The 14,672-nt window shown below is 43.1% G+C and overlaps 1 protein-coding gene across 20 annotated transcripts in view; it reads left to right on the top strand.

The window, feature by feature from the left end:
• Window positions 1–14,672, top strand: part of NEK11 (NIMA related kinase 11) — a 267,287-nt gene that overhangs the window by 192,629 nt on the left and 59,986 nt on the right. For 19 of the 20 annotated variants that reach the window (XM_044947220.2, XM_025291957.3, XM_025291948.3 and 16 more), the window contains one exon: window positions 9,621–9,681. In XM_044947220.2, coding sequence (XP_044803155.2) covers window positions 9,621–9,681 — 61 coding nt within the window. Of the gene's footprint in view, window positions 1–88; window positions 583–9,620; window positions 9,682–14,672 lie in introns of those variants that run through there. The other variant, XM_025291944.3, reaches the window with a different exon arrangement.

Raw genomic sequence — 14,672 nt, 5'->3', positions numbered from 1 at the left:
CTGGAATCAGAAACAGGAAGCTGCAATGGGGGAGTGTGTGCCTCGAGGCCCTTTTGGAACACGAACATTCTTTCTCTTTCTGCTCCAGGAAACCTCCTCAACTGCAGGACTTTCTCCCATGGACTCTTGGGCTGTGAGGTGTGAAGAGACAAAGCTTGTGAGCTGTTGGGAGGGAGGGGAGTGGCGGGGGCAGCCCCCCTCCAGCTGCTGGAACTGGGAACAAGGCGGTAGGGGAGCGCCCTCCTAACCAGCTCCTTAAACCCCGCTGCCCATGGTCCCCATGGGCTTCGTGGCACCACTCTGTCAGTCCTGTTTTCTTCTCTCCACTCTTTACATTTCCAACTGTAACCCAGAATATCTGAAGAGCAGTTCTGTAATGAATTCCCATGCGTGTCTGTGAAACCCTAAAGCAACCGCGGATGCTGGCTTGCCACAGACCTGACACTGACAAGCAGCAGTGCAGTTAGGAGGCCTTGATGGTGTGGAGGGAACACGTGAAATGTGGACACCCTGACGGTCATGTCCCGCTGTCCCCAGTGCAGCAACGGAAGCATCCCGCATTTCAGGAGCTGGGAGGGGGCTTGTTTGCAGTTTGAGCTTTGCAGATGTGGCTCTATACAAACTTCAGTATTTGGGGTTGCCTCTAAGAACTAAAGATAAAAATGTAAGATGCTCTGTAGCTCCACTATTCTTGCCTGGAGAATCCCAGGGATGGGGGAGCCTGGTGGGCTGCCGTCTATGGGGTCGCACAGAGTCGGACACGACTGAAGTGACTTTGCAGCAGCAGCAGCAGAACTCTAGTTTAGTATAAACCTTGTAACTCTATTTTTACTATCGTGTTCTGTTAAGATTATCCAGATAAGAATATTTTTAATAATTTGGTCCATTGTGCCTGTCCAGGTATCAGATTCCAACAAAATATTGCTCAGAGGAAACCGTCCTGGATTGCTTTACGAGATTTTTATGTTTTCTAGGAAGCAGAATCCTCCCATTATATGTGTACATACATATATAGTTGTGGCCAAGGTGCATAAATCTGTGATTCAGATAATAAGGGGTCAAGTTCCTGGGTCTATAGGAATCTATAGGATCACAGAATATGTAGAAAAAAATAACATTCTGCCAGAATGTGAAACTGGGAGGATTAGTGAACCTGCTTCAGAGAGGACAAGCCACGAAGCCAGGAAAGCCTGGGAGACCAGCGAGCATAAGCCTGAATTGCGCTGAGAAAGCAGCCTGCTGTTCATGTATCCCACGTGTGGCTTTCACCTCTTTAAAGCTGTGTGTCCCCCAGTGCCTGAGGGTGTACACCCCATGGTGGCCACAAGGGACAAAAGCTTGTAGCAATGGCTTCAACCTACAGAGGGGCCATCATCTGAAAGGCAATGTTCTTCATCTGGGGCCACTTGGGAGGCTGCAACAGAAATTTTCCCAAAAGGCTCATGACAGGGATTTCACCAAAGGAAGTTCTAGTTTGTGGGGAGCCTGTGAGGTCATGTCTGTCTCTGGGGTTACCTCAGAGGCAGACAGAAAATAGCCTTATCATAGAACAGCTGGGAGCCAAGAAGAAAAGGCAGATGGAAGCAGAAGATACACAGTCGGCTGGCCTGGAATGAAGCTTTGCAAATAAACACCTCTGAAAGAATTCAGTGGGAGAAATGTGTCCAGAGTTTTGACAGGGTTGAGAAGCTATGAATTTAGGTAAAATCTGCTGGTGAGGTAGAAACAGAGGAATATTTTATTTGACTACGTTGCCTTGACATTTGCTTTTCTTTCATCAGCATATTCACAAAGGGTTTATTGGTTGCCAGCTCTGAGCTAATAATGACTCAACAGGCATGGTCCCTGCCCTCATGGAGCAAATACTAACAAACAAAGCTTTAGTTGAAACAGGCACTGTGATATGTCAACTGAAGTGGTGGCAGAAACAAACTCAATTCAAATAGGGGGATCTCCGAGCAGGTGACCTACAGTTGAGATCTGAGGGATGAGAAGGACAGTCATGGCAAATGTGAGGCAAGAGCACTGTCAGCCAATGAGAAGGCCTCAAAGTGGGAAAGACCTTACATGGCTGGAGCGCTGTTAGTCAGAGAAGTGGAAAGAGATGATATCGGAGAAATGAGCAGGAGCTGAGTTATACAGCTGTGATGGGATTTTATTCTGTACATAGTGACAAAGTCATGGCTATTGTGAAGGAAATGGACTAAAGCAACACCACAGAGGAGGCAGAGAGAAAAGTAAGGAGGCCATGCGGGGTCCAGGCAAGAAGTGGACTTGAGCTCTGGTAGTTGTTGGATTTTTATTTGTTTGATTTTAATTGTTTCTCAACTTGGCTTGTGTAATCCAACCAGCATGGAGAACACTGATCAAAGGATTTGATGGGGGAATGTACTGCTGAAAGAGCAGTGAGTCACCAGGGTACTGGCAGGACTACCCCTGGGGTGTGGAATGGATTACCTATCTGAAATGGTGGGTTGAGGCCATATCTGTCTCCCTCAACTTTGTACACATCAGAACATAATTGGCATTTAATACACATCACCTGAATTGAACAAAGCTGAATAATGAAATGGCTTTGTGTGAGTATATACGTTCACGTGTGTGTGAACTAAATCACCACAACTCAAGTGAAAGCTCTAAAGTGAGGAGATACTCTGGATTATTTAGTCAGACAGAACTGGCTGATAATTAAATGGGAAACTGTGATTTTTCCAGCTCTGTGACAATATCACCTGATTTCCTCCTCTGGTATGCCTGCTATTAGAAATTAATTCCTCTGCTGAATTCAATATAAAGATGATTGACAAGGCTTATAAATTATCACAAGTATCGAGATAATTTATAAGCCTTATCAATCATCTTTGTATTAATGAATATATCATATCTTTTCTTGAAGGAAAGGACATTTTAATAGGAAGGAAGTTGAAAAAAGTATGAAGACATTAAAACTGATTGTGGAGAAAATAAACTGCTTGGAATAGCTGGAATGTGAAGAAAAGGGCCAGCACAGAGAAAGAGGGGGTTTCCTAACATTCACACTCTTTGACTCAGTAATTTCATTTCTGAACAGTAACCTAAAGCAATAACAGCAAACATGGGGCAAAGATAGACATTGCAATATTATTTATGAAAAAAATGAAAGTAATCTAGATTACAATAACAGGGCATAGAGAAATAAATTCATGTGGCTTTAGAGCAGTAGTGTGTAGCTATTAAAATTATGTTTCTGAAGAATTTTTAATAACATAGGATGAAAATCCAAACAAAGGTGTATGTGTGTCTGTGTATTCTATGGATACCATACATATATAGTATGATCTCAAACAGCTAATAAATCTACCTAGAAAAGACCATGCATATATTTTTGTGGATGTGTATGTTTACATTATGGAATTTGGAGTGTTTATTTTCTTTTAATAATTGTCTATTTTTCCAGATTAAAAATAAATATGGATTATTAGAGAATATATTATAACTACCCTTTCCACTTAGAGGGTATCTCCCTAGAGGCTCAGCTGGTAAAAAATCTGCCTGCAATGCAGGAGACCTGGGTTTGATCCCTTGGTTGGGAAGATCCCCTGGAGAAGGGAATGGCTACCCACTCCAGTATTCTTGTCTGGAGAATTCCATGGACAGAGGAGCCTGGTGGGCTAGTCCATGGGGTCACAAGAGTTGGACATGACTGACACACTTTTACTTCTTTTTTTTTTTTTTAATAAATTTGTCTGCTTAGAAGAAATTTCTAATTTATTAACCAAATTACTGCATCTGTTTCTGAAACAAATCTGGGTGTTTGACTGGGACAGTTTTTCAGAGTTGAATCTTAAAAGATGTTCCTCAAGCCTCTAAGGCATGATCTCATTAGAGAGGTTGATGGTTAGGAGGGAAGGAGACTTGAAAAATATCTAAGGACCCATTCGTCCGCAAGGAGCAATTAGGTTTTTTCAACAGCATTTGAAAATGAGATTCCTAGCACTTGGCTGGTGACACCATGATGTGGCTCCTAGGGAGACATGAGTGCTCCACAGGCCACTGAACTCAGGCAGGGATCAATTTAAACTGTGAAGCAAGGAGAAGATGCAGAAGTTCCAATCAGCAGCATAATTCCTGCATTGCACCAGCCATGATATATTCCCAAAAGGTCTTTTTCATGACTGCAATTCTTGCTGAGCACAAACACGGTACAGACCCAAGAAACATGGAGTTCATTTCCATTTCCCCCTTTTTCTCATGGGGTGAGTGTATTTCTATTGAGATCATTTGTGTTCATTAAATGATAATTTCCAGAACACTAGGAACGAGCTGATTGCCACATTAAATCATACCACGGTAAAACAAGCTCTTTAACGCCTTTCCTAAACTACTATATGAAAAATGTAGAACCTGATCTTTGTTATAAATTGTCTCTTTGTCAAAATAGACAAAATTTCATTCAAATGTTAAAAGGTGTAAGTGTTAGTCACTCAGTCGTGTCCAACTCTTTGCAGTGCCATGGACTGTAGCCTGCCAGGCTTCTCTGTCCATGGGATTCTCCAGGCAAGAGTACTGGAGTGGGTTGCCATTCCTTTCACCAGGGGCTCTTTCTGACCCAGGAATTGAACCCAGGTCTCCTGCATTGCAGGCAGATTCTTTACCATATGAGCCACCAGGGAAGCCATTTATAACCATTAGTATTGTTTATGTTGATCCTTAGCCTTTTCCAGATTTGACCAGTAGAGAAAATATGTATGTGGAGATAGAGATGGACATAGGTTGGTTTGTCTCAACCAGGGGAGATTTGCCCCTTTTAGGCATTTGGCAATGTCCAGGGACATTTTTGGTTTTCCAATTTCAGAATCAAAGGAAGGGCTGATGGGAGTGTCTTACTGGCATCTGGTGCTCAAGGGGAGGGATGTTGCTGAAACTAAACATCTCTCAGTGCACTAGCCAGAAATGTCCAGCTCAAATATGAGTAGTGCCTGGTTGAGAAACTTTGATGTATGTGGATAGATGGAATGATAACATAAATTTGGTATAGCAGTGACATCAGGGAAAAAGGTAAGTGGGAGTTTTCACACTATTTTTGCAAGTTTTCTGTAAGTCTGAAAATATTTCAAAATTTTACAAAGTTTTCAATAGGTAATTGTCACCTTAAACTCTAATACCCTGTTCTGCAGCCTAGAGATAGAAAATGATGTGTCCCTTGTTGAGAATGAAGGTTCAGCTTGGTCATTGCCCATGACCTCTGGTGTTGCAGTCTCCAAAGGCAGGAAGGGAAGTCAGCCAAAGTCCCAAGTGCCCACAGGGATCATGGCTGGATTTGCTTACTCCACTATGAGACAGCACACCCCTCGGGTTGAGGCCATATTTAGATGAGCATTGTTATTCTGTTTAAACTGCTCTTTCCATCTGGAGTCAGAGGCTGCTAATGAAGAGCCCACCCCTCCCACCTCCCCCTCTTTAGCTGCATCTCATTTCCAGGCTACACCCTATCTTATTTATATATGTGTATGCTGCTGCTGCTAAGTCGCTTCAGTCGTGTCCAACTCTGTGCAACCCCAGAGACAGCAGCTCACCGGGCTCCCCCATCCCTGGGATTCTCCAGGCAAGAATACTGGAGTGGGTTGCCCTTTCCTTCTCCAATGCATGAAAGTGAAAAGTGAAAGTGAAGTTACTCAGTCGTGTCCGACTCCAAGCGACCCCATGGACTGCAGCCCACCAGGCTCCTCCATCCATCCATGGGATTTTCCAGGCAAGAGTACTGGAGTGGGGTGCCATTGCCTTCTCCATATATGTGTGTGTGTATATATATATACATATATATATCCCCAGGAATTGTTCTTAGGTCTTCTCTTGAGTCAATACCCTAGTTTCTCCAACAACATCATGAGCTGCTCTGGGTTAAGAACCCCAGTTTCTTCTCTGTGCATGTATAATGGAGTGGCTAGGAGGTCAGGCCCTGGAAATACTGCCTGTTGCATGTCTAACGAGTTGCAGGAACTTGGTGCTATTAGGGAACCAGGTTTGTGCCTCAATTTTCTCGACTGTTAAATGGGGAGAAAAATAGAAAACCTGGTAGAGTTTAAATTAATTAATTTAATTAGAGTTTAATTAAGCTGGTACAACAATGGCAGCTATTAATACCTTAATTAAAGTTAGTATTCGTTCATCCATCTATAGTTTTAGAGTTATTTCTTTCTGCCCTCCCCACCCGCATGAGCAGTGCTCCTAACTTCTGTGTTGGGAAGATGTGATTGATGTGTCCAGTCATTTGGGTGCTTCCTGCAGTCCTGTTTCTGGTTCTTGCTGTTTCTGCTGCATTGGTTCAACTCAGGTGCTTCCTAGGACTTTTCATGCTGTGTGGCCACCACAGTGAGTGTCTCTGTCCTGTGTCCATCCTGTCTTCTTCTGCTGAACTCTCTTTTTGACTGTGTATTTTCAGTGAGCCATATACTATAGTAAAGGCTTTGTGTTACTTGATGTGTCTTATAAGAGCCCTGAGATGGAAACTGTAATTCTCATCACTTTAATTAAGGAAACTGAGGCTTGGAGGGGTTAACTTGACCAGGCCACTGGATTAAGAAGCAGCATGCTTTTGAAAAACCTCCATTCCTCCATGTCCCCAGGAATGAAATACTTTGAGTAGGGGAGAACCCAGAGTTCAGGCCATTCTTCTATTTTCCTTCCTTGCAAATCACAGAAGTTGAGGCGACCCAAACAGATGAGACTTAGCGTTTGTCATATGCCAGGGTCTGTGCTGGTGCTGGGATATAAATGTAGAAAATACAGTGTTTGGTCAGTGACCTAAAAGTCCTACTTCACTTATCTTTCAGTGTACAACAAAATGCCCTGAAACTTAGTGGCTTAAAATATGATTTCCTGTTTCTAATGACTCTGTGTTTCCAGGGCTGCACGTGACAGCTCTCCTGCTCCACGTGATGCTGAGTCCCTCCTGAGGCTGCATATAGCTGAGAACTTGTCTTGGGGGGTCCACAGTGGCCTCACTCGCACGGCCAGTGGTGGTGCTGGCTGTTGGCTGGGGGGGTCTCTGTTTTCCTCCTGTGGCTTTTCATGTTCCAAGGGCTCTCACCAGGGGATCTTTCCAGGAAGACAACTTTATGTGATTGGTGGCCGCCAAGAGTACAAAACAGAAGCTACATGCCTCATGAAGCCTTGTGGTAGAAGTCACAGCATTACTTCTGCATCTTTCTGTGGCCCAAAAGCAAGCTACAGGCCCAGCCACAGGGGTGACAGAAGATCGCCCCCTCTTGATGTGAGGACTGGCATAGAAGCACGGGGATGGGAGGGTGGTTGCAGCCACTTTGAAAGCAATCTACCACGCTTTTCTGTGCATATGGCTCAGACACACAGGAAAATAGGGTTTAAGAGCTGGAAGGCTGCTTAACCATCATCTGATTTAGCCTCTAATAGCACAAGCTGGAATCAAGATTGCCCAGAGAAATATCAGTACCCTCAGACATGCCACTCTAATGGCAGAAAGTGAAGAGGAACTAAAGAGCTTCTTGATGAGGGCTAGAGAGGAGAGTGAAAAGCCTGGCTTAAAACTCAACATCCAAAAAACTAAGATCACGGCATCCAGTCCCATCACTTCATGGCAAATGGATGGGGGAAAAGTGGAAACAATGGCAGATTTTATTTTCTTGGGCCCCCAAATCACTGTGGATGTTGACTGCAACCATGAAATTCAAAGATGCTTGCTTCTTGGAAGGAAAGTTATGACAAATGTAGACAGCATATTAAAAAGCAGAGACATCACTTTGCCAACAAAGATCTGTAGAGTCAAAGCTGTAGTTTTTCCAGTACTATGGATGTGAGAGTTGGATCATAAAGAAGGCTGAGTGCTGAAGAATTGATGCTTTTGAACTGTGGTGTTGGAGAAGACTCTTGAGAATCCCTGGGACAGCAAGGAGATCAAACTAGTCAATTCTAAAAGAAATCAACCCTGAATATTCATTGGGAAGACTGGTGCTGAAGCTGAAGCTCCAATACTTTTGGCCACCTGATGCAAAGAGCTGACTCATTAGAAAAGACTCTCGTGCTGGGAAAGTTTGAGGGCAAAAGGAGAAAGGGGAGGCAGAGGATGATGGTTAGATAATATCACCGACTCAATAGACATGAGTTGGAGCAAATTCCGTGAGATGGTGAATGAGAGGGAAGCTTGGCATACTGCAGTCAGTGGGGTCACAAAGACTCAGACACAACTTAGCACCTAAAAAACAATAATCACAGATGCAGGAACTACAACCTGGGAAGTCAAGCTACTTGGCCTCGACCAGCACAGTCAGTGGAGCAGCCAGGCTGGATCCAGCTCGTCTGGTTGGCACCATTACTTGCATATGCAGATGTGTGCTTTGCTTTGCTTCCTGCAGAGGATGTCTCTGCCAAGTTCCTGTCTCAAGACTGCCCCTGTTAAGTTTGGAGACCGCAAGAGTATAGAAGAAGGGAGGGACCTGTTTTTCTTACTTCCGTTTCTGTGCCTGATACCTGCCTCCCTGTTCCTGGGCTGCACACTGGGGTGTTCAATTAGTGCTTTGGCCTTGCTGACCAACACTCACCAGGGATAGCTTCTTCATCACTCTTCTTTCATTTGGGAAAATGAAGCAATGCAGGGTGTTACCACATGCATAAAAAGTGGCTGCCCAACCCCCACCACATGTTATAAAATGAAAACCAATATTTACATAATGTTTTAGGGTAATCTATTATACTACAGGGCTTCCCTGGTGGCCTAGATGGTAAAGCATCTGCCCGCAATGCAGGAGACCTGGGTTTGATCCCAGGGTTGGAAAAATCCCCTGGAGAAGGAAATGGCTACCCATTTTAGTACTCTTGCTTGGAAAATTATACTACAGTGCATTTTTCTAAAATCCACAGTTACTACAGTATGAAATGTGTAGCTTGTTTTGAAATAGAGTAGGTGAGCCATAAATTATTAATTTCTCTCAATATAACAAACCTGAAAATAATTAAGATCTTATATTCCCCTGATCATTATGATGCTGCTTTGGATATTTCCAGCCTTAGATGTTTATTTTGCATTAAAGATGGTATTTGTTATCAAGTACAGTTCTGGGATTCTCCCCCTCATGGGGGTGCTTGACTCTTATTGAGAGTTAAATAAGAAGTACAATTCTTAGACTTATGACTCCTTGAAGACCACGGGTTTCCAAAGAAGAATGGTAGAGATGCTGTCTAGAGAAAAATGCTCACCTGATTCCTGTGGTATTTAGTATAGATTGAATGAAACCTTTTTCTCTTCATTCTAAAGTATTTACCATTTTTATAGTTTAAATAAATAATATTTATTATAAAAATGTACAAAAGACAGAAGCACACAAAGGAGAAAATAAATATATCCCCTTAACCGCACCTTATAGTCACACTGCTGTTAACATTTTTAGTGTATGCTCTTCCTATCAGAGAGATAGACAATAGACACTAATATATAGATTGCCATGAGGGAGAAGATGTGGCTACACATATAGAATTTTCTTTTCAAAAAATGCAATCATACAATAAGTTTGCAACTAGATTTTTGTGTGTTTTCTCTTGCCTACATGTAGCGAGAACATTTTTCCACATTTACCACCCAGAGAAATAAATCTCTCTTGTTCTGACAGGACAGTGATACTGAAGCCCTGGCCAGGTGTTTGGAGCATGTGCTGGGCTGCACCACTCTAGGTGAGTAAGTCTCTTCAGATTCCAAAATATACTGATACCTACTGAATCTACTGGACTATCCAACAAGTAGAAAGCTTAGATATTTTAGTCTAATCTCCTCATTTGACAGATGAGACAGGCCAACAGAGGTTGAATGTCTGGCCCACAGGCCAGGAAATGCAAAGAAGAATTGTTTATCCTTGTTCAGTGACCCTGGGTGTCCAAGGATGAAATCGTTAAATTCAGTGGTCCACTGTGATCCAGTGGTGGTCTAGGAGGATGCAATAATAGGTTTTACAGGTTTTCTGGGAGAGGAATCTTTCTACCTCACCGGTCCTGTAGAAACACTACATTCATTCAAGCTGAAAATATCATCATTCTGAAGGTCAGCCAGTTACTGGAAGAGATTTGGTCTGAAAAACAGAGCTAAAATTTCTTTAGCATTGTTGGTCCTGATGAATGGGATTGCTGTGCTTCAAAGATAAAACCCTATTTCTTATTTTCCTCCTTTTTTAACCCAACAAACCCAACCGGGATCACTTCCAGCACTGATAATAATTGTCACCCGACAGAAATAGAATATCAGAGGATACAGTCTGTCATCTGCAGGTTTCGCTTCCCCAGATGGAACGTGCCCTGGATGGAAGCACCTTCAGCCCTGAGGGCCGCCTGTATTCACTGTACCAGCCTTTGTGTGCAGGGGATTGAGGGGCCCCAGGTTTTGGTATTCACGAGGGCTCAGTCCCTCAGGGATGCCAAGGGATAATTTTTATAGGTCCTGGGTGAAAAGGGGTGAGATCTTTTTTCTTTGAAATTTGATGGTGAATTTTTATTTAAAATTTTTTTTATTGTGTGACCAAAAGCAGTCCCTTCAAAGGGAATCACAGGAATAAAGATGAAGTTTTCATGCGTGCCAGTATTCACCAATATTTTGTTAGGCGTGTATGCACAATTTATAGCCTTTTTCTAGCTTCTTCCACATCTGTGTGTGAGAAGCCTCACTCATAACACAGCTCCCTGGATTTTTCTCCTGGTCATCATCCTGTGACCTGTTTAGTTGTCCAACAGTAACCCTATGAGGTACATTTATCCCAAGTTTCAAATTAGCAGACCAGGTAGGCTGTCCTTTGGCGAAGCACTCTCTGTCTCTGTGGACCTCAGTTAGACTAGCTCATTAATTTTCAAATTGGGTTCCTTGGGGATCTGCAGAAGCTAGCAAGGAGGGAGGACCCTGAGAAGCACAGGGACAGAAGCCCTGTCTAACATAGACCTTGGTACAAAAGAGGCCCTTAACAAATATTTTTAAATATTTTAAGAGAAATTAGATGCAGACTCTGCTCTTTTCCCAGCTTCAACCAAAATAGTTTCACTCTTATCTGTTTTATAAATTAGATTTCAACATAAGATTGTGTCTTAAAAAAAGATTCCACTGCAAAAAAATAAAATGCTGGATTGGATAGATGATATCTAAATTTCCTTCAAGACCGTATGATTTTATATGTGAGCATTAGGACTTGGAATAAAAATACACATTCATCTCTGCCAGGAGTGCCACTGAAGTGACAACGATGGAATAAATCTGATATAAACCTTCAGAAACAAAGGGAACCAGAGAAGAGGTGGGAGCAGATGAGGGCTGTTAGTGACTTTGAGAAGACAGAAAGCAGATGGGTGAGTGGTGAGTGATTTAGGAACAGGGAAAGGTGAAAGCTAAACTCCTAAGTGTGTGTAGGAAGGCGGACAGGGAGGAATGGCCTGCCAGACACAGATATGAGGGGCAGCAAGCCTCAGAAACACCTGTCTGGGGAGGTGCTCATTGCAGATGAGAGTATGATGGCTTTCTGGATTCCAGGAGCTTCTTTGCCATTACACAGGAGCCATGAAGACATCCCCTCATGTGGGCTCACTGGGCATGAGCGTGCTCAGGTAGGCAGTAGTTGCTTTGCTGTAACTGCACTTTGGGAGATTTGTCAACCACAGTCACAGTTAGAGCTTATTAACCGTCATGGTTTTTCATATATGTCTGAATGTTAACAGGATCCAAGGGGCAATAGAAGCTTCAGTATGTCAGAGTATAAGCCCTGACACTTAAACAGGAACCCTCCATGACTGACACTGAATGCAATTGGGCAGTAGTTCTATAGTTTTCAACTACCGCACAATTGCACTCATCTCACACACTAGCAAAGTAATGCTCAAAGTTCTCCAAGCCAGGCTTCAACAGTACATCAACTAAGAACTTCCAGACATTCAAGCTGGATTTAGAAAAGGCAGAGGAACCAGAGATTAAGTTGCCAACATCCGTTGGATCATAGAGAAAGCAAGAGAGTTCCAGAAAACATCTAATTCTGCTTTATTGACTACGCCAAAGTCTTTGTGTGAATCACAGAAAACTGTGGAAAATTCTACAAGAGATGGGAATATCAGACCACCTGATGTGCCTCTTGAGAAATCAGTATGCAGGTCAGTAAGCAACAGTTAGAACCAGACTTGAAACAATGGACTGGTTCCAAATTGGGGAAAGAAGTATGTCAAGGCTGTATATTGTCACCCTGCTTATTTAACTTATATGCAGAGTACATCATGCGAAATGCCAGACTGGATGAAGCACAAGTTGAGATCAAGACTTATTGGAGAAATATCAATAACCTCAGATATGCAGATGACACCATCCTTTATGGCAGAAAGTGAAGAGAAACTGAAGAGCCTCTTGATTAAAGTGAAATAAAAGAGTGAAAAAGCTGGCTTAAAATTCAACATTCAAAAAATGAAGATCATGGCATCTGGTCCCATCACTTCATTGCAAATAGATGGGAAAACAGTGGAAACAGTGAGAAACTTTTTCTTGGGCTTCAAAATCACTGCAGATGGTGACTACAGCCATGAAATTAAAAGACGCTTGCTCCTTGGAAGAAAAGTTATGACCAAGCTAGACAGCACATTAAAAAGCAGAGACATTACTTTGCCGACAAAGGTCCGTCTAGTCAAAGCTGTGGTTTTTCCACTGGTCATGTATGGATGTGAGAGTAGGACCATAATGAAACCTGAGCACTGAAGAACTGATGCTTTTGAACTGTGGTGTTGGAGAAGACTCTTGAGAGTCCCTTGGACTGCAAGGAGATCCAACCAGTCAATCCTAAAGGAAATCAGTCCTGAATATTCATTGGAAGGACTGATGCTGAAGCTGAAGTTCCAATACTTTGGCCACCTGATGAAAAGAACTAACTCATTGGAAAATACCTTGATGCTTGGAAAGATTGAAGGCCGGAGGAGAAAGGGATGACAGAGGATGAGATGGTTGGATGGCATCACTGACTCGATGGACATCAGTTAGAGCAAGCTCCGGGAATTGGTGATGGACAGGAAGGCCTGGCGCACTGCAGTCCATGGGGTCACAAAGTTGGACACGACTGAGTGACTGAACTGAACTGATGATCAACACACTTCACTCACAGGCAGCATCAGCCTGTGCAATGGCCATATCCAGTTGCCCATTGAGCATGCCAGGTCTTAATTATCTTCCACAAACATTTTCAAGAGCTTCTGCCAACCCTGGACAAGAGAGGAGGGACAACAGATGCAAATATCCTTCTGGTTCTTTGGACCGAGTATGTTGTAACTGTTGCCCTGAAGATGCTGCTGGCAGCGGTTTACCCCAGGCTGCTTGATTTCCATGTGAAACAGGGCCAGGGATGCCTCCCGTTCCTGTGTCCCTGGAGAGTGGAGAGGGTGGATAAGAAAACATTGTGGAGCTTCAAGGGATCCCCAATTAGAAGGTGGCTTTTTGAATTTCAGGTTCAGTATCTGAGTCTCCTGAACATATCAAGGTCAGGTTACAGCCTTTAAACCGGTAGTTCTCACACTTAAACAGGCATCTGAATCACTTAAAGGCCTTGGGAAGATGCAGATGCACTGTGTGCCTTAGAATTTGTTTCTAACAAGTTCCCAGGTGATGCTGATATTCTGGATCCAGACCATACTTTGAGAGCCATGGATTTAATGCCCTTAAGCCCTGAGATTCTTATCCTGCACATACACCCTAATTTATAATTCAAACAAAATGCTACTAAAACTAAAAATATATATATTTCTTTATATATATATATTTCTTAAAATTATAGAGAACTTTATTATAAGCCCAAATGAAAATAGCTTCTTCTAGGAATTTTATTCTTTTTATAGTTATGTCAGTGTCTGCTGGGCTATCTGGCACTGTATACAAGAGTTACTGAGCTTTGTTAGAACCAATATTGTATTTTTTCGTCATCCTCAGCATCTGTGTCAGACATTTAGGTGGGTTAGGGGCACTGTATGAAGATTCAGATGTTGAAACCTATTTGCAACATGGTCCCAGCCACCAAGTGTGGTCCTGGATAGACCAGCACAAAGCTTGGTAATCGTGTCACCCACTTGGTGCTTCTTTTATGCATGGAGGACATATCCTCCCAAATGGAGGCACTTCATTTCTGAAGCCCTAAATTCCCCTCAAAGTTCCCCATGGAGTACAAGAAGGCAAGGCCAGTCATGAACAGAATGCTAAGGGATCCTAGATAGAATTAGGTGAGGAAAGGAGAACAAAACACCTTTTAAGGGAATAGGAAAGGCCAGAAATGCCTGGGGTGTCTGGGGGACAGCCAGAGATGCAGGCAACAGCCATTTCACTGAAGGCAGATGCTTCAAAACATGCAGCTTTGATGGTTGAAATGTGCTACCTATCTCCCCACCCCTCCTTTCTTCCCTATTATGTTTATAACACACATATGATTAGCCAGGTATCACAGAGTGATGGAGAAAACAAGGTCCCTCCCTTGATGAGCTCCCAGTCTAGTCAGGGAGCAGGTAATTACAGGGCATTGTGAGGAGGATAACACATACTGGGAACAAGGGAGATGGTTAGGAGGGGTCCACTCTGGATATGCAGCTGGAGCAAAGCTCTACAGAGGAGGCGAAGGCTTATGATTGCCTGGGTCCATGAGGACCAGGACAAGATCTTATTCACACCAGTGTTTTCA

Source organism: Bubalus bubalis, chromosome 1 (genome assembly GCF_019923935.1).
Source record: "Bubalus bubalis isolate 160015118507 breed Murrah chromosome 1, NDDB_SH_1, whole genome shotgun sequence".
NCBI lineage: Eukaryota > Metazoa > Chordata > Mammalia > Artiodactyla > Bovidae > Bubalus > Bubalus bubalis.
Note: the sequence above shows the minus strand (reverse complement) of the source record. Positions and strands in the feature narration are given on the sequence as shown.